The sequence below is a fragment of the Eutrigla gurnardus genome (assembly GCF_963514095.1).
Source record: "Eutrigla gurnardus genome assembly, chromosome: 16".
Lineage (NCBI taxonomy): Eukaryota > Metazoa > Chordata > Actinopteri > Perciformes > Triglidae > Eutrigla > Eutrigla gurnardus.
In genome coordinates this window covers 13,231,017-13,258,788 of record NC_139927.1, presented here as the reverse complement: position 1 = coordinate 13,258,788, position 27,772 = coordinate 13,231,017, and the positions used below count along the sequence as shown (strand labels likewise).

At 42.7% G+C, this 27,772-nt stretch overlaps 1 protein-coding gene and 1 pseudogene across 2 annotated transcripts; one reads left to right on the top strand and one right to left on the bottom strand.

Annotated features, from left to right (window-relative positions):
* Window positions 1-410: 410 nt before the first annotated feature.
* aven (apoptosis, caspase activation inhibitor) lies at window positions 411-25,000 on the bottom strand. Its single transcript, XM_084031278.1, has 6 exons — window positions 24,779-25,000; window positions 23,012-23,183; window positions 2,845-2,915; window positions 1,832-1,927; window positions 1,404-1,704; window positions 411-562 (listed from the first exon to the last, which is right to left on the bottom strand). The coding sequence occupies exons 1-6, from the start codon at window positions 24,971-24,973 to the stop codon at window positions 417-419; spliced, it is 981 nt and encodes a 326-aa protein (XP_083887404.1). The 5' UTR covers window positions 24,974-25,000; the 3' UTR covers window positions 411-416.
* On the top strand, window positions 16,784-27,402 carry LOC311027312 (muscarinic acetylcholine receptor M5 pseudogene; annotated as a pseudogene). The gene is made up of 2 exons (XR_014599340.1): window positions 16,784-16,853; window positions 25,504-27,402. The product of XR_014599340.1 is annotated as a muscarinic acetylcholine receptor M5 pseudogene (transcript).
* Window positions 27,403-27,772: the final 370 nt, after the last annotated feature.

The following is a 27,772-nucleotide window of genomic DNA, read 5'->3' as shown; positions in this document are numbered from 1 at the left end:
AAATAAATAAAAATCAAGGATTTATTGACAACAAAAAGGTTCACTGCTATTATATTGCCATTTGTATGTATGTAGTAGCTTTGGTAAACTGCCTTTCTTTTGATGAGGGGGAGGAAATGAATAAAGTAAACAACGCAATAAAGCAATGTTTCATTTTCGGTCGTCCATTGTTCAGCTGACGTTCTGTGGTGCATCATTTTCACAAGGAACAGCGTATTCTTTCCCTGAAACGTGAAGTGCAGCAGGAACAGTTTGACACGTTATGTCTCTCTTTGAGCTCGGGGAACTAATATACAACTGGACCACGACGTTTTAATAGAAAACCATCTGTCCAGCATGTAAATTGGCCAGACTGAAGGTTGAATCCAGTTTCCTTCTCCTGTCGTTAATCAAGTCCTTTCCCTCATGGTTGATGGTCAGGAGATCATGCTGTCGAGCCAGTCCTCCAAGTCTTCCTCTGTCATTTCCTGCCGGGCCGGAGCAGACGTGACATCTTCGTCTATCACCTTCTCCATCTTCTGCTCTATCACCTTTGCTACCGCCTCCTTCACTTCCTCACATGCTGCAAAATCAAAGAACACATGGTGGGAAAATGGGCCTCATACTATCGGAAACGTTTTTAACATACTACACTATATTTCATGCATTCAAAGCTGAAGTTTCATTTCGAAGATGGACAGTTGTCCTACCGATATTTCATCACTTGCACCTGTTTACTTTGACGTTTTTGTCATTAAAACTCATGAACATGCCATAATATAGTGACATCATGACAAACTGACTTTTTTATCCTATTTTTCTACATGCTATACTATTAAATCTGCATGACTTGATATGACGTACACTAAATATATTAATTATTTTAAGATTTTTCAAAATGTTTTTTTATCTTTTTTTCGAAATGCTATACTTGTTTTTTTTCCGACATGTTATACTATGAACTTTTTTATGACTTTTTTTGACCAGCTATACTGTGACTTTTTTTTTTTCCGACAAGCTATTACTATACTATTACTATTACTTGACCTTTTATGACTTTTTGACTGGTAATATTACCTTTTTTATGACATGCTATATTGTGACTAAACAAAATGTGGACATACTATTCTATGACTTTTTTTTATATATATATTTCTTTTGACATTCTGAACTGACTTTTTTGGACATGCTATACTTTTTTGTTTTGGACGTACCTTTTATATGACTTTCCTCGACATATTAAAGTATGACTTCTGCGGTTGTTAGCTGTAGCTTCAGCTAACACTTCAGCTCTCTCTCACTACATATGAGTTGTACCAATACCCTCATATTACTCCCCCAGAGAAGGCGAGTAAGCATATTTCCCAAAATGTCAAACTTGGATATCCTAGAGTGTTTAAAAAACACAAGCTGAATATACTCACCACCTTCCTCTGGAACTACACTCTCCTCATCCGCGTCACTGATTAACTGGTGTACAGAGACTGGTTCCTGTAAACCGAGCAGCTGGTCCAGCTCCTCGTCACCATCATCATCCACCGGCGGAACAACAGCACTCGAGGAAGCCTGTGAGACGGAGACGGACACTGGATTTGTGGCCATGGGGACTGTCTGGTCGGTGCCGAGGATTTTTGAAGCTGCAGACAGAGGAGTTAATGATGCCGCTTTGGGAATCTCCTGTTTAGGTGTGAGCGTCGTCGTGGGCAGCTGGACTGGCGTCGAGACCTGTAACAGGATTAGCGTAAAAATGGGAATGCAATGAGATTATTGACATTAAAAACATGCAACTCAAATCCAACATGAGTTGGACCGTTTCCTTTTTTTTTACAGGAGATGCAGCCAAACATCATACCTGAACCAGCTCAGCCTCCAGGTTGAGTCTCTGATGCAGGGGCACTTGTTGAAGGCTCTGGGCGAGCGCTGCGAGGTCCACAAACACTGCAGACATCTAGAGAGAAAACACGGAAAGCAAACTGTAAAATACGCCACAATCTAGCTCAGTCATTCCCAAAGACTGTGTCGGGACCCAAGGGGGGGTCGCCAAATACATTTCTTCCATAACATTATATCTGCAGTACACCATTGAGCCACAAGAGGGAGCTTGAATGTTCGTATCTAATATTCGTAGCATATGATTCTAATATGAAAGGCTAGCATGCATTCCGTTTGTTTCACTGGTGAGAAAGATTTTTGGAATAGACATTGGAAAGCCCCAGTGTAGCTCCTGGTTTTGAACATCTCTCCGTTTGGATCATTTCAGTGTTTCGACATGTCATTGTCCATCGACAACAATTTACATAAACCTCCACCATGTTTACCAAAATTGCTTTATTTTTGAGATATTGTGAGATTTGTTTTATTTTGTGCCTAAAATTGTTTGTCAGGTTAGTTAAAACTCAACGTGTCATTAAAATCCTCCTTCTAGCTCAAATTCGACTTTGAAATTCAGTTTTTGTAAGAAACTATTTTTCCAGGCGTAATAACATTAGGCGTAATGGGTCTCTTGGCTCTGAGAATCAGCCAAGGGAAGATATGTTGCGTGTGCAGGAAGTAAAAGGAGAGTGTGCTTGTTGTTGAGGTCGGCGCACACCGAAATTAAACTGCTTTGAAAGTGAAAAAACAGGTCAAGGTAAAGTAGCATCTCATGGTATAGCTCACTGAAACTCATCCTCTGGGGAACATGAACGTCTGAACAAGAGGTGGACCGGCCGACCAACAGACATGCCACCAGGGAGCTCACAAATCCGTCTCCTTTGTCAAACGTAATGTCTGCTTGAGGGATCCATACTTGACAAAGTGGGTTAAATCCATGAAAGACAAAGAAACAATACAGAACGCTGCAAAGTGTGTAGAATATAGATTTACCTGTTCGGCTGCAGATGAGTCCACCTCCCAATCCTTTTCATCGGAAAACCGGAATTGAGTGAAGGAATCCCCTGGGAAAGACACAGCAATACAGAACCGCTGCAGTCAACCTCAGTTTAAATCAGAACAACACTTTATTTATTTCTTTCAGATGGAACGCCAGACTAATGTGGCCCTCGCACATAGTATGTCTGAAATGCTAAAAGCAGTGTTTCTCTGGGAAGCGTTTCATTGCTTTGTGTAAAGTGTTGATCGGTATGAGAGCAAAGGCAAGGGCGAGCATCCGACGCCGCTCTGCTTCCCAAACATCAACCGGCTGAGGGCTCTCGTACCTTTCAAAGCACCGAGGTCATATTATTACTAATCACAGAACGGCAGCAGCAGCAGCACACCCAGGTAGACGGGTTTTCATGAAGAAAGATGAACACACAAGATAAACCATCCAGATGAAACCTGCCTCGGCACAGAGAGAACGTACGAGGAGCGCCGGTTCCAAACGGTACGAGGATGCGCCGTGTCAGATGTGAAGCACCACTCCTCGTGTTGTGGACGCGGCTTTCACCACAACACGGCAGGAGTGTTGTAATTCTGGGTGCAATAATGGGGGGTGTGTGTATACTTTTAGATGAAGTACAGAAAGGTTAGCCTTGTTCAAACATGGAAGGGAGAATGACTTGAATGCGAATGCAGATTGAAACCACTCTGATGTCCTGGTAAGTGATGAGCTGAGCTTAGCTTAGCTCAGTTTAGCTCATCATAAAGATAATGACTACCACCGCCTCTGAAGTGCACTAATTCACACACTGTGGCTTCTAAGAACATAAAACATATTAAAATATTAAAACGTTAGTTCTACATCTTTACCCTCAACTTTGTCATGAAGTAACATCTACATTAATATTTCACAGAACTCAATTATTTAAAAACAACTTGTTTTTTGTTCCTAAGAAGGTAAGTTTCAACCCATTTAACCATTATCATGCTTTAATACTTCCTATGTAACATTTCTTCAACAAATTTATATGAAGAAAAATTTATGAAAATATGACAGAAATGTCACATCGGGCTTTTAACGTTAAAAACATCACAGAAAAGCCGATGCGTCATGTTTTTATCACAGTAAGACAAATTGGAATGAGCTGCTCAATTAGTTTAGATGATTTCATTATTTTGGAATGAATACATTTTTATGTTGTTGAATTCAAGGCACATTTAAACAACAGTAAAACATTATATCTAGTTAATTCAATTATCAATAAAATGTATTTTCCTTGAAGGAAACTGTATCTTAAAAAACTCCCTGCTTCACTATTACACAACATAGGTTTGTTTTTGGTGGATGTAAACAAAACACATTAACCGTTTTGTATGTAATTAGTGACGGTGAGCATGCTGGTTAACATTAGCCCCAACAAATGCACACAGTATGAATGAGTCTACATTATTTCTAGTGCATCTGTTAGAAGTCCATGGTTTTTTTAAAGCTTCACCGCGCAGGATGAGGAACGTACGGCCATGCTGAACAGGGAAGCAGGTGAAGCGTCTGCATCACGGAGTCAAAAGCACAGCAGACTCTGGTCAGTCTGCCACACACAGATGGAGAGTCAGCGGGAGGCCCGACGGTCAGGCGCAGCCTCTCGTTTTGTTGTGTCAAAGACACTCGGCACCATCTGCGGTTGTCCTTGACGGCTGTACGGGGAGCGGAGGGGGTCAAGAAGGATTCGGCTGCAGGAGGGCCGAGTCGCTGCTGTCAAACAGGCTGATGATTTATGAATAGAAGCATTAGCGAGGTCACAATGACTGCGAGGCAGGCGGATAAGAGAAGGGAATGTCAGCTTTACGTGACGGCTGAGGGGGGCGGATGCCTTTATGTTGGGCCACACGGGTGTTGGGGAGAGATCGTCTGATTTCCGCCCCTCACGGGGGAAAGATCTGAGCAGACAAACCATGGATTTGGCTGGATGTGAGATCGAAAATCTTGAACCTTATTTACAAGACGGCTGTTATCTTAAGCAGATTGTTCTGAGCGCCTCGCCTTCAAATAAGAACCCGGGGAGCCATTAACTCAGCCCCAGAGTCGAGAAAGATTCAATCAGGTGGACGTGATGATCGCCGTCGAAGTACAAATGAAAGTCAAAATATGTTGCCTGCATCCTCCCACATCAAACACCACCTAACTAATAGGTCTTCAGAAAACTAATTAAAGCATTAATCAGCAATATTTCTTTGTTCACATACTCTCCTTCACACACATTTGGGAGACAAATATCAATACTTTAAAGCGATGGTTTCCAATTGTTTTGGGGACGTTTTATGAGCAGAACTTCTGAGTTTGATTACAGCTTTAAGATCATTTTTTTCCCCACAAATACACCCATTCATGTACAAATCTAAACAAATAAGAAAACATGTTGGAGGTGATGTAGAAACGGCATTACATGTGGTCTTAATCTGGTAAATGTCTTGATCTGGTTAATGTCCCAATCATTGTTTAAAAACCAAAACGCATGTTATGAATGATGATTTTTTAACTCTATACAGTGTGTTATTATAGATGTATTGACCTCCAAAATGTACTATTGGTGGGTCTATAATCAAACAATGAGATGACCGTTAATTGAACCCAAGGGGGCTAATTAGGTTGGATGTAAGCAGCACGAGAAGATGACCTGACGGCGATACAAACAGGATAAAGACAAAGAAATATGTGGACCTGTACCATAAATCAACACCAAAAGCTAAATACGTCGTATTTTATTGAAGCTACAATTAGATACTGTCATCTGAAGATTTTGTCTCTTATGTGCAATTGATCAACATATATATAATATATCATCTTGGCTGATTTCATTGGCATATTGTTCATTTTTATGAACTATGCCTAATTTATCATTTCTCACACTTAAATTTCAAAGTCGATGTATGGTCTTGTCAGTAAAAAGAATATCCAGGTCTTCAGCTTCCTTTAACGGAAAGACAGAATAATTAATTAAAAGAGTCAACTTTCTTCTGTGGGTCATAGTTTGTGATTAATCTAGGAATGTAATAATATGGATATTGATATCAGATACTGGTTACAATGGGGGCCCATTCAACACATAATGTATATAAATGATTTACTGGAATATTAACTCCTATTTAAATTGTTGCTGCATTAAAAACACTTGAATTGTAATCCCTGTTAATATTGAAGGTTGTTGCTGGTGCATGATTTTTTCTTTTTAATAATAAATAATGATTTAGTAAAACTTGATGTTTACATAGAAGATCCGAGTCACTTCGGCACAGTGAGGCAAAAAAACAATAGTTATGGGGTCTGAATGATTCCCTCTGATTAATAATCAAGTGCAGGAAAACCTGCGTCATCAAGTCATTTAAATCGTCCCTTTTTGTTTTGTTGTTAACTGAACCACTGAATTAAAAAAGGAAATCTGCAGCGAGCGGAAATTACCCTTCAACAGTGGCCTCTCACTTCTCTGTTCACTCTTTTTTCCAACCCCGGCTCCTCTCTGTTTAATATCTTCCCGACTCTAATCCTCCTCCTCCTGTCTTCTCCAGTCCGTCTCCAACACACAGAACTGCTGACAGCGGTGAACTGCCTCCCTCCTACACCTCGCAGCCCAGTGTCGTCCTGATCTGTGTCCATGGAAATACCATCCCAGGTAGTTGGGAGAGCGCTGACACAACCATGGCAACAGCTGCCGGTGAGGATGAGAGAAACTTCTGTCAAAGCTCCAGAGGACGGAAAGAGAAAGAGTTGGAGGAGGAGGAGGAGGAGGGGTGAAGTGTGAAGAAGAAGTAGAAGAAATGGAATGAAGAAAAATGACAGAGGGAGCGAAGCCGACTCTCCATTCCTGCTCGTCCAAACAGATCCGAGAGACATAAATCCCCACGCTGCTCTCGGCCGACGCCGCTTTAAGTCCGCAGCTTCTCCTGCAGTCTCGCGTGTGTCGCCATGATGGCAGTTACGCATTTGACTCGAAGCGCACCTCACTGAGTAAACACTGGTACTGGTGCGGTTCAGATCAGGCATTGTGGAGGGATTTGAACACGGAACAAGAGCGACAACGATGACTCATAAATCTGTAGTAAAAATCTACTTGTTCCAGCTTCTCATGTGTGGAGATTTGTGAATGTTCTCTGTTTAATATCACCGTAAACAAAATATCTTTGGGTTTTAGATTGTTTGTTGGATAAAACAAGGTGCTGGACGTCGTCACCTTCGGCGTTTCAAACATTCCAAAGAGCCTACGCGGTGGCTGGGTAACGGCACAGTCCACCAGGCCACATTCCTCCTCCAGATTTATGTCTCCGGGTCAGCTGGAGCTGCAATTTATCTCATCGATTAATCTGCAAGGGAGCCACCAATGAAAAGAAAGATATGGATTTATGAAGGAATAATTATCAAACCAATGGTGCTCTGAGAACGATCGCTCTCCTTGTTAACGCCAGAGTCCACAAATAAGACACGACCACAAAGCTGCAATTAAAAAAACTGGACAAAACTTGTACAGGATGTGGATCTTTTCTTTTTTTGATGTATGATCAATAAAGTAAAGTAATTTATAAACTAAATATAATACAGGAGTGGTCTGATGTTAGCAAAGCTATGAAGATTCACGTTAGGAAGGTTAGATATTGTTACCTTTCCTCAAATTGTTATTCGTTTCCCCCAATTATAAATGATAAAAAAATAAAAATACAAGCATTTTAGAAAACACTGGATCATTTGATTCATATTGTCTATAAAAATCACGATGACATCTTAACGTTTCCTGTTTTGTCCAACAGTCCAATAACTGCCTAAAAAGAAAATGAATTCATCATATCACCAAATATCTGCCGTTTAGCTTGGATCACTGACTTTAATGATTCATTGAATACCATATGTGTCGAACCATTTTCTGCAGCCGCTCTGTTGACTGTTTCAGCGCTAACGACTGTAAGTCGACCACTAACGTATCGCCTTTTCCTGTCATTCCAACATCAATTCAGCTTCACTTGGAAACGATCAAATGAAGCGCACGTCCGGCGTGGGAATGCAGGTAAACACCGCTGTGAAAAACTAAAATGCCAGCGAAGCTCCTGACGTGGCACTACACAACTGATTAAAGATGGGTTCATAGCTCAAATGATTGTTGGAGTGCGTCAGTCGGGGCCGGTGCACCTCGGTGAGTTATTCCACAGTGAATAAACACTGCATTACTCATGCTTTGTGCTAAGTGGCTCGGCTGGCATTGTGTAACTTCTGTATGATGTGGTATCCTGTCTCTTGACATCTTGCTGGCTGAAGCTCGCGTTAACAAATGTGCCTTTTTCTCTTTTTTTTTCTTTGCTTTTTGCAACCCTGGCTTCTCTGAGCTATCTGCAGCAGGTCTCGCTCTCATCTTTTATATTTGGGATGTGTTGTGGCCCCGCCGTGGCCTTTCTGTTCCGCTCTGCACTTTTCCTGCTCCACTCAACTCCTGCCGCTGTTCATCTTCACCCCCCCCTCCCCCACCGCCACCTCGCTCGGCTCTAAGACTGTTGTGCGCTGGCACAGAGTCAGGCCGACGGTAAGACGGGCTGCATGCGTATCGATCGGCTCTGAAGAATGCATTGGACAGAAAGCTGATGTTATTACTTGTCTTTTTCTTGATGGGAGCATTAATGCCACCAACGTTTCTACGGAGTCTTCTTTTACACCCATTAGGAGTCCTGTATTTTGAAACAATTGGTCAGAAAAATTATCTAAAACAATTTGAATAATTCATCATTTAATCCAAGCAAAAAAAGTGTGCAGGTCAAAGCTTCTTCAATGTGAATCTTTAGCATGTTTTAAATTGAATATCATTGGGGCCTCAGCTGGAGAAGTATAATGAAGTAGTAGTATGAAGGGCAACTGTGCTGCTCAATGTGGGGCTGCAGCTCTACGTTACACTCCCGGACCTATACTGTTTGTCAGAGCATGCCGCTGTCACACAGCTGGTTGCAGTGCAGGGCAAACACCACAGAATGCACGCCCTCGTTGAGCGACAGCCACACCTTTAGTACACAGCTCACTGCTCAGTCCACTCGTGTGCAGCCGGAGTCTTGATCTTGATCGGCCTCCCGTTTCTCGGTGGCAGTGACTCGCTGGTTTGAAGCGGTGACGGACACGTTAAGGAGCAACAGCGTTGCTGCTCAGTCTCCACTCACACCTGCAGGGAACTGTTGACATTTTGCCTGACTGGAAGAGGGATACACACATTCCCCCGCTCCATTTAGGGGTAGAGTAATGGCGTGTGATCAGTGAATGATTACTTCTCTTTTGAACCGGCTGTCGTGGCAGATCCTCACTTGATAAGAGAGGAGATGGAGCAAAGTGGCTCATAGAGGACTGATGGAGTGTTATTACGGCTGTGACAAATCCCGTCTGATAGGTGTTTGGTAGCACGGAGGCAGGAAGGAGAATGTTAGAGAAAGTCGAGGGGGGAAGATAAGAGGAGGAGATTGAAGGAAGACGGAAGGAATAAATCAAGAAAGGCATGCAGGAGAGGAAGTTGTTGCTGCGATCTATGGAGCCGATCCTCTATCTGAGAGCTACAGTAGCTCCGGCGTGCTCCCTGTCATGCCTTTTTAACCAAACCAATTAGCCTAACACGGCACGGTGCTGAAGCCCACTATGCGTCGATAAATCACTGTCTGCGCTAATTGCAATTAAAATCCCGAGCAAACCAGGCGAGACAATAAAGAGGGCGGAAGCTATTTACTCTTAACTTTTAATGGTGATTGCGTGAGGCCGTGTGTTTATGACAAAGTCGTATCAGAAGAGCTCTGATTCACTCGAGGCCTCGGTCTCATTACACGTGTGCTACTTTTGCTGGGATCCAAGAGGCTGCAGCTCTGTCTCCACGTACCTGGGATCTAATCTATCGTAGTCAAACAGGCGACACAGACGCCCTTAACTGCTTCGCCGGATGTTATCTGGCAACATCCCATGTTGTTCTTCGTCTTTTATAGCAATCAAGCTGCTGTGATCAGTAGTGTCGAAAAGAAATGTGTGAACTATATAATTATAGCGTAGTACTGTAATGCAGGTCCATGTAAGGGCCACTTCAATACGTTCATATTTTCATATGATGCACTGAGAAATATTAAGTAATCAAAAAGCATTGCAAGCCTGCATCTGTTGGAAACATCCTCTGGGGACTATCAATTTCAGTCTGGACCATAGGGCAACCAGCGCTGAAGTGCCTTAAACCTGCATTCTTTCTGCTGGCCATCAGGGGGCGACACCTCTGGTTTTTAAAAGAAAATTACTACTTCTCATGTGATTTATTATTGCAGTAAACCTTGTAAACATGAGTTTATGGTCTCAATTGCTAGTTTCGGGTCTTCTTCAATACATCATGATGTCCATTTAATAAAGTATGGTCCATTTAGAGTCAAATAGACTATAAAGCAGGGTGCTTTACGTGCTACCTCTGATTGACAGGTTGCTACCACTCTACCCACACAGTTAGCTACTAAAACGGTTTAATTGAATTATGGAAGCTAACTTTGTTAACCCATGAAGTCACTATGCTCACATCGCTGAAAAAACAACCAGTACCAGTACTACCACTTCTACCACTACTAACACCACTACTTCCACTACCACTACTACTACTACTACTACTACTACTACTACTACTACTACTACTACTACTACCACCACCACCAATACAAAGACAGATCTACTGTAATTAAAAACAAACTTTATCAACTGTGAATCATAACCTTTAAAAACATGTTTTACTCTCAAATAATTTTGACTGTTTTGGCCACAAAAGAAAGCTGACATGAAAACAGTGACGTATTCATTTAGCACAAACTGACCCACGCGTCACAACAAACGAGACTGGACTGACCAAAGACTCCAGAGTGTGTACTAACGACGAGTCACCGAGGCGAGCCACGCAACAAATGTAATCTCTAAAACACCATCGCTGCAGAGATCAATTCCAGACAAGGTCGACAACAATCACTCCCTAAATAGGAGAGAAATATTATTTTTTCAGATGCTCTCTTCATGCTGTCAGACGATGTGCAGCTCCGGACGAACAAAGAAACGCCACACTGGCGGCGTATCAGCTGGAAACGAAGTGTGTGTGATTGAGGCTGACATGTCGCCTCCTGGCGCTGGTGCACGCGTTACAAGTAGCCATTGGCCTTGAGAGCGCCGCGACATCTGTGTCCCTCATTATAAAGACACCTCAGCCACGAGGTTCGCTGACTGAGCAAACAGCTCATACTGATCAACAGCGTGGAAACGAGCACCGGATCGTCTGAGCACCAAACCGACTGGAACATACAGGACATTTAAGTTGGTGAGCTGTTTGAGCTAATTGTCACTTTGCAAGAAGAGAAGAACGCGGAGAAAGTGCTGTCCATACGCAAAACGTGACAAACGGATGCATTTTATTTATCAAATTGATGGGTGAAACAAAACGGTGATTTTGATTTCACAGGCGAAGACATTTTTTTTCTTCTATCTTTACAACAACAAAAAAGGCCTCAAAGGCTACAGGAAGATCAAGAACAACGCACCCACAGGCAGCTAAATAAAGACCCGAGGATCGCCTTTAAATAAGCACCAAACTGCCAGAAAGCATGAACGTTTCAATCCTTTGAAGAGCGGATGAAATGTGACACACTCCGCGGCGCTAAAATCCAAACAAGACATCCAGAGCAGCCACCCGGGTTTGATCTATTCACTCCAGAAATCCCAAGTTCCTCTGTTCTTCAAGTAAATTCATCAGGAAACACTCATAACTGTCTGAGTCTGACTGAGTCATGACACTGCAGACACACACACACACACACACACACACACACACACACACACACACACACACACACACACACACACACACACACACACACACACACACACACACACACACACACACACACACACACACACACACACACACACACACACACACACACACAGAAGACAAACAGTTGGGAGGAACATTCATTGTGCTCTTGGCTACATAAAGGCAACGTGGAAGGGCTCTTTTCACCGGCTTCTTTGTAGTAAATAAAACAATACGGCGTCCGAGCCCTCAGTCCTTCCCATAATGACATCTTGAAATCAGAGCTGTTCAAATAACAGCATTTACCAGCAGGACATTTCCCAACGCTGCAAAACAGAAGAAAAAAATAACATGCAAATCCTCAAATTGGCACCTTTGCTTATGACTTCAAATTACGTATCGGTCACCAAAGTTGTTTCGGCATCAGCCGCTATAAATAAACTGTTGAATGAGGCAAGAGGAATAACTGATACATAATATTTACACTTACAAAACACAGCCCTTGTGAGCCCTCTTGTCCAAACTGTTTGACTGAAACGCTGCAATCAAAGAAGAAAAAAACCCTTTCAAATCCAACATGCAGAGACGATCCATGGTGGAAATCAACAACATGGGTCAATAGGTCCACAGGGACGGACGCAGCCTCGCGTTTTCAAGAACCTGAATGATATCAACATGTCAATGCCTAATGCCTTTTGAAGACCGTAACAAGAAGGGATCAATTGGCCGTTTGAAATCAATTCAATACTGATGTGAGGAACCGTTTTATTAGGATTCATGGGAGCATTAAACGCATCAGTGTATTCATGGACTATTGACAATTCATTGGGTGGCAGGATCGGCAGGAGACGGAGGGGGTCTTCACTCTTTGTTTTTGTATTCATGAAATGGAAAGCCTGCTTTCAGCATCACAGATATCTTAACATTAATATTCCTGTAAGATTCAGGAAAACCAAGAGCACTCCAAACACTGCATGGCACCTGCCGCTCGTCAAATCTCCTCGACTGTGACGGGCTCTTCCTATTTGGAGCTTGGACGCCGTTTATCAGCGTTGGGGACAATGTTGGACATCAGGGCGTGGTGGCATGATGTTGCTCCACCACTGTTTAATGATAATTATTTAGCAGCCAAAAGGTGCCTTTTTAATTTAAAAGTGGCAGTAAAAGTACTTTTACTGCACTATAATATCCCAGTACTCTCACCATCCCTCGGTAATCCCCCAAAAAAAATTTAAGTGGCTACCACTTATCATTAGAGGCTCTTTTTACTCAAGGCCGTGTTACCAAGACGATGTGTGACACGATTCCCCGGAGTCAACTCTGCTTGGGTTTCAATCGGAGCTTTTAATGACTCTCGTTCATCTTGGTTCGCCCCAACATCGCAGACTGAGGTCACATTCATATTCAAAAGGCAGGCCCTTATGTGGAGCAAGAGCCAGTTCAAAATGGCACCATTACAGAAGCCAATCCGTCTATCTCAGGGTATCGATCCCTTGTTGTCTACATCGGGGGACTATAACTTGTACCGACGTGGTTATAAAATGCCTTTTGAAGCGAGGGTCGTCTTGGTTTTCCAGCGACAGCAACGCCTGCGTTTGGTGTTTGTTTAAACAAAGACCGTTTGACTGATGACAAATGTTACGTTTGGTTGGTCACCGCTAATGAGCAGCCCGAGTTGACATTAAAATGCAAAAAAAAAAAAAAAATAGAAAAGGCTCAGTGCATCTGGTGGAAAGCTTCATGTGCCATTATTATCAGCACCTCTATTGTTATTTACCACAAGACAAGCAACGCAGAGTGGGAGGTGGGAAGCTCGCAAAGCAATTATCTTTAATTGAGGCAGAGAATCACACCATTAAATGACTAATTTGGTTTTTTTTTTTCCAGCTTTTTTTTTTTTGTATATAATTGGCTGAGCTTTTAGGAATTTATAGTGATTTGAACAGCTTAGACACAATTATATGTCATCTGTGGACGAAAGATCCACATGTTCTATATCAATATTTTAACAGCCTGAAAGGCTGTGCACAGCAGGCGTCACCCAGAGTCCAATCATACATTAGGTTAGAGGATTTAAAAGGAACGTTTTCACCCGTTACATACTAGAGCTCATCACTTGACTTTTGTGCAACTAGGAAGTTGCATTGCTGTCGACAAGTCGGTCACTGCCTTCCTTCCAGCTCCCATCAGCTGTGATACGATACGCCAATAACTTCAGCACAGACTCTCGCTGTTTTTCGAAAATCATATTTATGTCATGTAAAAATTAAAGTCGAATCATGGGGAAGTTGACATAGGTCATAATTGATGACTTCTGTATTGTTCTCTGATCAATGATGTGAGTCTATAATAACCTCCGTTCGCAGTAATAGTGGTGGTTATTAGCGGGGGGGGGGGGGGGGGGGGGGCAGCGCTGGTGTCACAGGGGTCAACTGTGTGGGTTGAGGCCTGTGATGAACCAAATAACTGCAGATCCATGTGCCTCATTACGTGAACTCTCCGGGGTGGGGGTGGGGCACGCTGGACATGTCTCACATCCTTTGTACTGCATTCTCCTGATAATCAATAACCAGCCTGTGGCTAAGTGGTGCGTGATACATTCACATGAAAGCAAAGCCGTTTGAAAGAAATTGACAGCAGCCGGTTTGCTAAACGTGTTGAATCACAAAGAGTGAGGATGAAACAGCTGCGGCGCTTTCAGGGCATGATGGGATTTCTGAAGCAGCCACAAATCGCCTTCAGGGCCCTCCTGAAGGCCGATGGGGCGGGACGATGATGAGCAACGGTCGCCAAACCCCCCGTTATAATAACTGCATATAGAGAGACAATTTCCAAAGCTTAAGAGAGCTCTATTTCTACCGCAGTGTGAGGAGAAATATTTGTTATTCTTATTTAGAAAATATATATGTATAATATAATTAAAAATATGATGTAAATATCTAGACTGTTTCCTGCAGACCTCTTTTTGACCAAAAAGTATGAGTTTAGGGTTTAATCATGTTGGGAATATATCATTTCTCGATTTCTATTTAGCATAAATAGCTGCTGAAAACTCAAATTCAAGCATGACAACTTAGCAACCTTATTATCACTGGGGTCAAGAGGATTTTGGGGCTCAGATGGACCAGAAAATAGTCTCAACATTGCTCCGAGAACAACTTGTGGTGCAGGTTTATAATAAAAAGCAGAATGAACGTCTTCATCGCTGCTGCTCACCTGTATGAGTGTCAGTGGGACGCTGGGTGCTGACGGCATGTTCCACAACACGTGACAACGTGTTAGTCTCATTGCGTCAACAGCAGTCACAGAGCTGTTCTCCACTGGAGTGGACGCTGCTTACTGATATGAACAGCTGCTCATGAATCCAGCAACGCTCATGAGAGACTGTATGAAATCACCCAAGGCAACATATAGCCCGGAGCATTGCTGCAGAGCATGTTGAAAATTAGATGGGGATCTTAAAGGGCGGATATCCTCCCTGAGCCTCTCACCAATAGATCAATCACTTACCTTACATGATACCTACTCAGTCAAAGTGCCACATGGATCTGGGGAGGCGGAAGTCACAGATCCTGCCTCTTGTACTGCGATTTATTTCATAATATGTTAATTATGTTATTAATATATATTATAATATTATAATAATTAATAATATGTTAATTATGTTTTTTAATTTTCAGCGAATTTTAGGTAACAAATTAACGATAGAATAATAAATGATATCAGCTGGTATTAGCATATAAATATATATATATATATATATATATAAATAATAATAAGTTAACTGCCAGATGTCAATCTCAGTATGGTCTGCTGTAATCCTGTATCAGCCGGGCTATACCACACATCCTCTCTGCTTTATATTAAATCTCCCTTTCAGCCACTGAGAAAATTAATTTCTCCCTTCAGTGCAGCTGCTCAATAAGGGGGAAAAAAACTAATTTTGTTTGCTCCCTCTATGGTTGCATCTACTGAAATAAGCTCATTACTTTTTGTCGTTTTTTTTCTGAACAGGTCACAGCAGCCAAAAAAAGAGGACGCACTGTTGGCGGTTGAGATTACCTGGCAAACAGAAAGCAGTTTAAAAACTCTGCTTCCACAGTCGCTCCCCGCTTCTTTGAACGACGCTCCACACTTTGAGGATTAACAAAGTCACCGCGAAGTGCGACGTAGCCGGCGGCTGCGTGAATGTACTTCCTCCCCGATGAAGACACACAGCACACACCGGTCTCAACCACTGCTGACGCCCACGTCGACTCCTCCCCCGGCTCCTCCTCCCCTCCGCTCCATCCTACTCCTCCACCTCCTCACCTCTTCCTCCCTCCTCTTACATGTTGCTCAGTGCTCGGCTGCAGGATGAGGCTTCCAGCCATGTGGGAATTTCTCCTAAAAGTGGCTCGTGGTTGAAGCCGCATGTTGGTGAGTTTAGTGCATCCGAGCAGCTTACCAGACGTGGTGAGCAGAGGAGGAAAACAACTCACTTCATCTGTGCAGCCTTGAGGATCCAAGAAGCTTTGCTTCTCTGCCCCTGCCAGTGGAGTTGCTCAAATTCTGCAGAAAGAAGGAGGAACTGCGACTTTCGCCGCTTTCGTCGATTTCCCAGAAGATGACGAGATCTGCGCTTGATTATCACTGCTGAGGACTGAGTCGTTTCCAGTAATTCCCACTTCTGTGAAAAAAAAAAAAAGGCGGCGCGACGCCGACCTAAGCCGCCCCGTCTCACGGACGTTGACGCTGAACAGCTGTCACGTTTACCATCTTGTGTCAAGAAGAAACCTGGACCACTCAGGAGCCGCACAGCGCAGACGGGACCGTGCAGAAACACTTGTTTGCATCAAAGCGCCTCGTACTTAGCAACTGATGAGGATGAGGGACGGTGTGATGACCCACCCGTATTTGACAAGTGTGTTTTTCACCTCGTTGGAGAGAGGAGCACAGAGGGAACAAAGTCAGCGAGAGGGAACAGGGGAGGGGAAGAGCGAGGCAGCGAGGGAAGGGGTGAAGCCAACGCTGTGAAGAGGAAGAGCTAGAGGGGAGGATCAGAGCGGAGGAAGACACGGGGAGAAGAAACTGAGACAACTCTGCCAGACTGAAGAAGGAGTAAAAGGGAAAAAATACAGCGTGTCAAAGACCTGACCGAACGCCCGTGTAATGCTGGAGGATTGCGTTTTGTCAGAGCCACACAGGGTGAGTATGTATTCTGTTTGATGTGGCTGTTACGGCTGGAAATTTAACAGCGCACAGGAGCAGCTGTTAACGCGCTGTTCAATACAATCGTATTATAAATTCTGACATTTTGAAATTATTATAACTGCAGCCGGAGTGAGGATATTAATGCATCACGGAGCAAGTGCTGGGGTTGTCACACCTACTTTTCTTCTCCAATCTTACATATACTTTAATAAGTTTGGGTTTGGCCGTGTTGCGGTGCTCTGTATTAATTATTTTTTACTCAGGAAAAAGGTGGGAGGTACGAGGAGCAGGATGATTTGATTTAAAGGCATCATTAAAAACCCCGGGGACAACAAGTCACATGACTGGCATCCCAGTGCTTGTACCACTGTGTCCTCGAAGGTGTAAACAGCTGTGAGCGTTATCCAAACAAGTTCAACTGAGCTGAAACAAGAGGCGAGTAGATGATCGGCCATTTCAATAATCGGGCTACGTCAGAGATCATGAAGGTAAAACACCTTAAAAATGTACTTCTTTGAGTTCTTTCAGCCTCTCTGCTTCTCTGCAACTGAAGTTTCCATCGTCGATTAATTAGCTGATTATTTCCTCAATCGATTGGTCGAGGAAATAAGTGAAAATTGTCCATCGCTCGGAGCTAAATATTGGTATGTATTTAATAGTTTATTAAAAAACCAAGAAAAGAAGCACATTTGAGAAGCTGGAAGCGTCAAAGCAAATGTTGGGCATCTTTGCATGAAAAATAATAAATGATTCATTGATTATCTATTTGAATAAATGTCACAGCTCTATAATTAACTGGATATCATTGGATTTGGTCGGTAAATTGGACAAAACCAGCAATTTTCAGCTCTGACAAAACTATCTTTTACTATTTTCTGAAATTACACAGGTCAAAAAATAAATGGTTTTCATGAGAAATTAAAAGGCAGAACCATCAATAATGTAAAATAAATGTGTTATAAATGCAAATGCGAGGGTTTGCAGCTTTTCTCTGTTGTTTTATGATTGTAGATTATTTTTGGCTCGTTAGTCAGTCAAAGTAGCAACGTGAAGACATGACCTCGGTGAAACTGTGATTTCTTTTCCCCTTTTCCCTGACAATAGTCGAGACAATCTAATTCACGAGAAGTTAATCTGATGGTGAAAATAATTGCGGCCCTGAAACGACCCCCTCACATGTGAACGTATTGACTCTCAAACAACAAAACGGCCATCTGAGGATGGAAGTGGGCAGACCGTTGTGCGTGTTGTGATCTCAGTGAAGTGTACACCATCAACCGGCTGCTTTATTTGACCTCACGCCGTCCTCCGCTGGCGTCATCGTAATCGCCGATTGCGACGGGAAACGAACCACCTGTACCGCTCGGCTTCCTGTTGATGCCAAGCAGACGACGCACCGACGGCCTCATTCCTCTGCTTTTGACGCCAGTCTCCTCCAGTCTCGGGGGCTAATCAAGTATCCATAACGACACCGGAATATATAAATTAATGGCATGATTGGGACTATTCATCTCGGTTAGGAAAACGTCCTTGTGTTTGTCAATCAGGTTAGCTGAAATCACCGAAGCTCTAATGCGATTTCCTTTGTCTCATTATGATTGAGCCTTGATAGGTGCCCATTAGCAGCCTGGTAAACTACGGCTGCGGGGGAGGAGGATTGATCCTTGTGTTAATGTGTACAGATAGATGACCGTGTTAGGATGTAAATAACTGCCCCCCCCTCCAGTCATACTGGCACACACAGAACAAGGCAATTGCACCATGTGTGTGCATTACCCCTAGCAACAGCACAATCAACCCCCAACAATGCGAGGACCGAGTCGACACCTGACAAAATAAAATCACCTTCTGGTTAGAAAAAAAAAAACAGTCGACATCGAATTATTCCTTGAGGCCTGATGGCAACTTGACGTGTTTTAATTCATTCAGTACAAAAGAAAAAAAGAAAGAAAAACTCCTTTCAATGAAATTCCTCTCGGATGAAAAGCTTTCGACACAAAAGCAGCTTCTAAACACACAGGTCCGGAAATATTTTGAGTATCAAAGGCACCAAGGTTTCATCCTTGAAAACGAATCATCCGATTCAATCAAAACGTGTGAATGCTAAAAGCACTTGGGATGTTTGGACAAGCAGCGCGGCACCATAATAGCCATCTATGAGGCCAGAAGACAACGTCAATCAACATGACCTTCAATTCATATCAAACAGACTGTTTACATTATTTCCCCGTCAGGCTCCATTTTTTTTTTCCTAATCACACCGAGTACAGTGGAGCTTTCAATGGAGCAAACAGAAAGCCAGACACTGTAATGTCCTGGTGGCTTCATTATATATTTTAAACAGATCACCGTGGCAAAATGCAATGAAATAGTACAAATCTTCATAAACCGTGGCCTTAAGATTTTCCCACTCCTGTGCATTCATTCGCATCATTTTAATTAATTAACACATGAGAAGATCCTTGATGCTGTTTGGGGGTCAAGGCGGCAGCAAACGCGTTTGGAAACAAAAGAAACAAGTCAAATTGAGATATAAGCCAACTGAGGTTACATAAATGGAGATTATATAAACAGCAGTGACAGGTTCTGTACGAGAATATCTAAGGTAGAACGTAAGAATGAAAGGAGTGGGATGCATGGACCGCAGCATGATTATAGTGAGGGAAGAAGTACTCAGATCTATACCAATACTAATACTACAGCGCGGAAATACTCTGTTACAAGTTAATGCTGCTTTCAAAAACTGTGTTCAAAGTATTAGCATCAGCAGATCAGAAGTACAAAAAGTACAACAAAAAAACATCCCATTCGGGACAATATATATAAAAATAACTTTTACAAAATACAATATTTAAAATGTTTTAAAAACATACTATTATTATTTGTAATATATTTATTAATCAACAGCAGCAGAATGGATAAAATGTATAAAATATGAAAACACAACATTCCCTTAAACTTAAATTTAACCCAAGTTGGATGAAGTTGATCTCAACACGTCTACATTTCACAATTTAACATTATCATAATTTCAAAAAGACAACCTGCTCACGTTATAAATGCACATATATTGCCACGTGATTCCATTGATTTCAAGTCATGAAGATGATATCATGATTTCAGATTATAAGAGTTTTGTTTGCAGCTGTTCCTTCGTTTCATTTTTTTTAGTCACATAGCTCTAAGAGGGGGTCGGTTTTCCCCAACATTTTAGAATGTAAAAAAGGTCGTACTCGCAGCAAATTAGAGGTCTTGAGCGCGGCTCGTGTTTAACGTTGTTGACAGGATTTCCACTCTCCTGGCCAGGAAGAGGAGTTAATGATCGTGATTTGTTTAATTATCCGTTCGGTCTTGCTGCCGTTCGGCCAGAAACTCAGCCCATTTTGAACTTATGTTCAACAGCGACCGTGATGGCAACATAATAGGGTTATATATGGTTATAATAATAGTGTGAAACAAGTACAGAAGAGTCACAAAGTCAATGCACTGACTCTAACTTCAACCCCTGAGTGCATTAAATTGAGCAAGCAATTAATTCAACTTCTTTTAATTGAAACGGGATGGAGGAGGAGATCTTTAGGGCAAAAAAAAAAGGAATGATAATTTTCATTAGCAATTAATCTGCCAAATTTGGGGGGCATAATTATGAAACAAAAAAAAGAATTCAAATTCATTATCTTATCTTAATGACCCAGAGATATTCAGAATTAAAAAAAAAAAAAAAGTAAAAAGATTCATCAACTAACAATCTTCTTTGAAAAGTGATGTTCTCACTTCAGTGCTTTCTGCCCTTTAATGTCAGGTGGAACAAAACAATCCCCACCCACGCAGATATATATTTAAACACTTTGGTTTTAGGTTGTTCATATGTGCTCGGCTCGGACAACAGCGGACTGCAACGGTATCTGATGAAAGTCTCTTCTGAGGCATTCTTACGACATACTGCTAAAACATAAGTAGTTGATTAAAATCTTATCATGTCAGCCCAGAATCTCACTAGCATCTCCACACACAGCGGATAAAGCTCCCCTCTTGAGCTCTCCGCTCTCGCAACAACTTCAAGACTCTTTACAACGACTGAGAAACGCTGCTTTAAGTCATTTTCATCCTGAAACACATGACATCTGGACATAACCTGTAAACCCAGTCTTGGGCAATACAGCAGCCAGGACACTCGAACGCCTCCTTGGATACAACACGTGACGGGGGAGAGGAGCTCCGCCATGAGAAGCATCCGGTAACAACTTAAAGCCAAGAACAAAACGGGAGATTTGTGTGGCAGACTCTGATTTCACAGCTACCTTAATTGGCCGGGAAAACGACTCTTGAAAGCATCGCCTCCCACGTACAATTAAGTATCCTCTGGAGAGCGGCAGCCTCTTGCTGTGCGGCATGACTAATCTGACAATGTGGGCAAAACACAGAGACGAGAGACACGAGTCAAACAACTCACAGGAGCACCTTTTGGCATTTACGCTGCAGGAGAAGGGGAGAGAGAGACACACGGCGCTGCAACACTCGCCAACTCTAATGGCGTGAGAAAAAAACCCAAAACCCCACAACAACCCTATGAAAGCAGTCAGCTGCTTAAACGCTCATCATCCAGTTAAAAATAGCCTCGGAAATGTGTGCAAAAACAACACTGCACAGACTATCAGAGCTAAAACACCAACAAACATGGCTGAATAATATACAGCACTTGCCAGCGAGTATTTAATAGCATGCTGAATTCAACAAATTAGTCTTTTAGCTCCATATATGGCACATTTAACTTTGCACATCTATCAGCAACGCTGAGCTAATAGCTCAACAAATGTGGGTTTTCATTAAAAGGCTGATAATAAAAACCAATATGCATAGACATATCATGGAGATGTATTCAAGACAGAAATGAAACAATAATGACGTTTTCCTCCCAAAAATGTTCCCATACCTCTAAGCCTCTGAATCTACACTTAAAGCTGCATTGCTAGTTGTATCCGGCTGTTTAGGTAATAAAAGATCCACTGTATTCACCAAATAGTCGGTAACATTTGCTGCCGATCTGTACAACTGAACCAAAACAGTAAAGCTGTGGGCCATAAAACCGAAACAAAGAGCTGAAAAACACTAAAGCGCCCCACATTTCTGAGGGGAAACTGCAGTTGCCTGTTAATTATCTGTGCGTTTGTCACTATTAGCAACCGCTTTCAAATGTCATTTGACCCTTTGTTCATATTAAAATATTGATTAATGCAGCTTTAAACCTCTGACACCCACAAACATGTAGCAAAAGAACATAAATGGATGATGAAAAACATTAAATGTGCAAATGAAGTGAAATCTAATTTACATGCTTTCACGTTCATTTACGCCATCGATGAATTGCAATAGGGAACAAAACGGCCAGTGTTTGTTTGTTCATTAACACTGGGTTAATGTGTTGGTCTAACACAAATTTGAATAATGGCATCCTAATACCCATATCACTGTTGATTTAGAAAATTCAAATCAGCCATCACTGAGATACTGTGAAACCAAACGCTTTTAAACCACAGTTAATAAAACTATGCTGGAGAGCCAACAGCCAAGCCAATTTATCTCAATGTGCCACATTGCGGTGGATCATCGGTCCTAAATATGAAGAAATCTGGAGCGGTGCTCTAATAAGACGACACTGAGCTTCCTACATGTGCTCCTTTGGGGAAAGATATCTCAACAGAAACCTTGGGGGCTAAAACACAGACCACTGAGGCTGAAATGAGCAAACAAAGTCAAACAAGGATTTATGCAGCCGTCTGACAGCTGGTTCAACACAGACGTTTCCCTTTAACTAATTAGGATAGAGGGACAACTTCAGAAAAGTACAATTAGACTCGGTGCAGTATTTGACACGTCGTTATTCTAGAAAGGCTGAGACGCAAATTAAAAGTCCAAAAGCATAAATACTTGTGTATTGTTCCTTTAATCCAGTGATAACTTTTGTCATTATTTGTAAAAACTTTTGGAGCAAATTGGCTTTATTTTTTCAAATCTAAGCACCAAAAAAATTAAGCACCAGAGATATTTCACATATTTTGTCTCTCATGCCATTGGCTGTCTGAGAACTACGGGTGTGGTGGGCAAAACAAACACAAGCTCCTCAAGTTGTTGTTTGTGTGCTCAGATCTTACCTGCCGACTCCAGCAGGACCTGGTAGTCTGCTCCTCTGTGAGTGGGCGTGTCATCGTCAGGCTCCCGCCGCTCTGACGCCGTGTAGCGGTCCCAGTTGGACTCCAGCTTCCTCCTGGAGAAAACCTCCATGCTGTCGTCTCTCTCCTGAAAGTCGTCCCCTTCATCTCGATCCTGAGAGGCGAAAGAACACGGTGTGGTACAACATGAGGATTAAAAACGACAAACTCTAATAACGGCGCACGCGTAGGGATAAGACGGAGTCGCCCACAATCAAATAAAGAGAGGAACACTGTGGAGCTGAAACGAGCCCCAGAAAATGTATTTGTGTGATGTCATTCTCTGTCGCATATTGCTCCTTTAAAAGACGGCATCTTGAGTTATGCATTTTAGATTTTAATGATCTGCAGATAATGAAAACAATCTGTTTTGCCCTAAAACATTTTTTTTCTCTCCTGAACCATCTTCCAATCAGAAATGTCGGGGGGGGGGAAATGTATGTGCACTAACTGGCAGATCATTGCGTGACCTCTGGAATACACCAGCTTTCCAGAAACACACAGAAGTGCATTTTGGTGTCTTATCATTCGCTTGGTGCAGATCACAACATGCAGAAATGGTAAATTATATGAAAAGGCATTCAGACTTCCTTTTTAACAAACTTCAAAAAGTGTAAAATGCATGAAGCCGGACAGTCTCGGGTACAGAGATCACGTTTCCTCTGCCGGCCATCCACAGACTATAGAGCATTTTGTAAAGTGATCATTAACACATCCCTAATTGGTAGCTAAGCTTAACCAAACAGGTCAAGGCAAATGACGCGTCCCGTATGACAAAGAATAGACATCCCACACTAATGATATCTGCCCACGTTATGGATCTCTTGCTGTCTTGTGGCAGCATGGCTGCACAGACCTTTACATCGGTTGTCATGTAAATGTGCAGGTGTGTTGAAATAAGACAAAACATTTTTCTACAGCCCTGAAAAAAAACCTAATATTTCCTCCCTGACAGTATCATCAAATACCCCGTGGTAGCTGTTGATCCATCAAAGGGAGGTTTTTCATGATTGCAATCAAGGAGCCCCTGTTCCACATGAGATTTGTATGATTGCAATCACAGAGCCCCTATTGTTTCTCCTCTAGTTCTTGGCAGGAGCATCGACTGACAGAGCCTCCCAGTGGAAATGAAGCTGAATTCTCTAGTGTCATATCCGAGGCCCGGTGATAGTGTTGAAGTGTTGCAGAACACAGAACCATGACTCTCATTGTCTAATTTGGAGCATGTTCAGTGGTGTGGACGTGACACAGACCCTCTCGTCTAATGCACAGCAAATTGAATAGTATGTGTAGTGTGGCTATTTGGTAGTCACACCTCTATAACTGCTACAGAAGATGTGCTTTGATTGTATGGAGGCAAAGGTCACATATTGGCAAACGTGTTAATCACTTTGCATAACTTGACATTCATGTAACCCAAAAAATAATAACTTTTTTTCCAAGTATATATTATTAAATATATATTGTATAAATCCGTGCAAAATATCACCATCCTCGGTAGCACCCACTACGGAGTATTTTGGTTCAGACGTCAATGCTACTTATGCCGAGTTAAAAATGGCGTCCTATTACGTTATTTACGTTGTCGTCCGAGAACAATGTGCGTCTTCTTGGTGTCTCAAATACAAAAATCACTATATTTTCAATGTGTTTTGGTGACGCGGGAGTACGGGGGCAGCCTGTGGAACGTTAACTTCCATGCTCTCTCACCCGGTGATGGAAGTCCGCTGGGCGGCCGCTTCCCCCGCGTCCACGGCCGCGGTAGTGGTCTCTTTTACCCCGGCCGCGGTGCTGACCTCCTCTGCCTCTGCCCCGGTGCTCGCCGCCAAAGCTGTCGCTGCTGTTTCCACCTCGGCCGCCTCTTTTCCAACCGCCTCCTCTGCCTCCGTTCGGTCTAACGTCCATTGCTGTCAACTGTAGTCGGGCGGTTTAGAATGTGACACACCACAAAGTTTAAGGGAATGTGTTACAGTGAATGATGTCCCACGGCAAAATGACGTTTGATGGTTCCGAGTGTTATTTGGACTCGATTGGACACAAATAATTAATGTAATCGATAATAATCAGTTTTACATTTCAGAATTGAATGTCAACATTTTAAAGTGATGTTTATTGTTAAATAAACAACGCTTTAAAAAATATAACTTTTCAGGCAATAGAAGACACATCCAGTATATTATACTATACAATACATCAAGGGTCTCCCCCTTTAAAAATACAAATACTTGAATAAATTAAATTCAAATAAATAGATATTTTAATTTAAAATAATATCAGTTACATTTACAGGGTTTAAGTACAAAAATAATTTAAATATTCATTATAAATTTAAATATTTGCCTAAAATAAGTAAAACTGTTTATTATATATTTAAATATTTCCCAAGTGGCTGTATATATAAAGAAAAATCATTAATGCTTTTCTTTTTATTTCAGGAAAACCCTTAATGGAACCAGAAACGGCACCTCTCTCTGACCTGTCAACGGCATCTCAGACAGATAACAACATGGATGCAGAGCCTCCAAACACTACTTTTGCCAACACATCACACGCGGCTCCACACAACGTTTGGGAGGTTATAACCATCGCTACAGTGTCGGCCATTGTCAGCTTGATAACTATTGTCGGTAACGTGCTGGTGCTGCTCTCCTTCAAAGTCAACAGCCAGCTAAAGACTGTAAACAATTACTACCTACTGAGTTTGGCTTTCGCTGACCTCATCATCGGAGTGTTGTCCATGAACTTGTACACCACGTATATCCTGATGGGTTACTGGTCCTTGGGAAACCTTGCATGTGATCTCTGGCTAGCAGTGGATTACGTAGCCAGCAATGCTTCAGTTATGAACTTACTCGTCATCAGCTTCGACAGGTACTTCTCCATCACCAGGCCGTTAACTTACAGGGCTAAAAGGACTCCAAAGAGAGCCGCCATTATGATCAGCCTTGCATGGCTGGTGTCGTTTGTGCTTTGGGCGCCACCCATTCTGTGCTGGCAATACTTCGCAGGAGAGAGAAGCGTGTCTCCTAACGAGTGCGAGATCCAGTTTTTAACAGAGCCTGTGATCACATTTGGGACCGCCATTGCTGCTTTCTACATCCCCGTCTCCGTGATGACCATCCTTTACTGTAGGATCTACAAGGAGACGCAGAGACGCACCAAAGATCTGGCAGAGCTGCAAGGGCTCACAACTGAGAATGTTTTACAGGGGAGTAAACCACAGAAAACTATCATTCACTCTTGCTTTCATTTCACCAGAGAGAGGAGAGACCGGAGTCAGGCCTCCTGGTCCTCATCCAACCAAAGCAACGCCACTAAAACTACCACGAGATCAGACGAGGCGTGGGCGAAGGCAGATCAGATTACTTCCTTTAACAGCTACTCCTCGTCTGAAGAGGAGGAGCAGCATGTGTCCATAGAAACCCCGCAGGGATCTTTCAAAGAGCAAGGTAGTGGACAAAGTAATAAGAATGGGCAGGTGGGTGATTATACAGAAGATTTGTACTTTTCCACGCCTCAAAAGAAGAGCAGTAAAAAACGTATCTCCTATAAATTCAAACCCGGCTCAAGCTCAAAGGGCAAAAATGGCAAACCTGTGATCGCCACACCCTGCCCCCCTAAACCAGAAGAGCCCACCAAAAGTGCCTCCCCTTCCTCCTCCACCACCTCGAAACCCATTGACCCTGTCCTGAAGAACCAGATCACCAAGAGGAAGAGGATGGTGCTGGTGAAGGAGAAGAAGGCGGCCCAGACTCTCAGTGCCATCCTCTTGGCGTTCATCCTCACGTGGACGCCATACAACATCATGGTGCTCATCTCCACGTTCTGTGCCAAGTGCATCCCCAAGTCCCTGTGGCACCTGGGCTACTGGCTGTGCTACGTCAACAGCACCATCAACCCCATGTGCTACGCCCTGTGCAACAAGACCTTTCAGAAGACCTTCCGCATGCTTCTGCTCTGCCAGTGGAGGAGGAGGAGGAGAGGCGAGGACAAGCTGTACTGGTGTGGACAAAACCCAAACGTCAACAATAAAATGACTTGATGTGACAAAATGCATTATTAATGCAGACATATGGATTCTGCCTCTCTCTTGATATATACTGTAGTCAGTGGTCAACCTCAGCATGAAGTGCTGCATGTGATTATTGTGTTGAAGTACATGTTGGTGGAAAATGAGCCGAGCCTGATGCAGCACTAAAACTGCTGCTCCGGATTTTTGACAGAGAAGAAACGTCACGAAGGTGGCGACACGTGTTGGGTTTAAAGCATTATAAAAAATCTAATCAGAACTACACTGAGTTTAAACATCAGAGCCTGTTCACTTGTGTTGAGGAGTATTGTTGCATGTGGAGAAAAAAGATTGTACAAAACATAGCCTGATAGATGGACTCAAGTGATGTCACTCGAGTCAGCATTGTCGGTCCTGAAGACCACAAGTCTGAAAATGAAAAAAAAAGGTGAGTTGACAAGTTATAAAGAAGTGAGCTTACGAGACCTCTGCAGCACGCTCCTCATCTCTGCTGCAGGCTAGCGGCTCGAGGCTATAGCAGCTACAAGCATAACATACCAAATTCTCCAACTCTCGGCGGTCAAGTTGCATTGTGGGTAATGCAGGTGCCATGTATAGACAAAGAACAACAATGCGGGGAATAAAAAATGTCGATATCTTTGATTCCGCTGCATCCATTTCAAAACTGTCGATCC

What these genes read in the sequence shown, in the direction of transcription:
- aven (XM_084031278.1), bottom strand. Translation starts at nt 24,973, where the DNA reads ATGGACGTTAGACCGAACGGAGGCAGAGGAGGCGGTTGGAAAAGAGGC. An exon ending in CAGCGGACTTCCATCACCGG is followed by an intron (nt 23,184 to 24,778) that starts GTGAGAGAGCAT and finishes TTCGCCTCTCAG; the next exon opens with GATCGAGATGAAGGGGACGA. An exon ending in GGTCCTGCTGGAGTCGGCAG is followed by an intron (nt 2,916 to 23,011) that starts GTAAGATCTGAG and finishes TGTCTTTCCCAG; the next exon opens with GGGATTCCTTCACTCAATTC.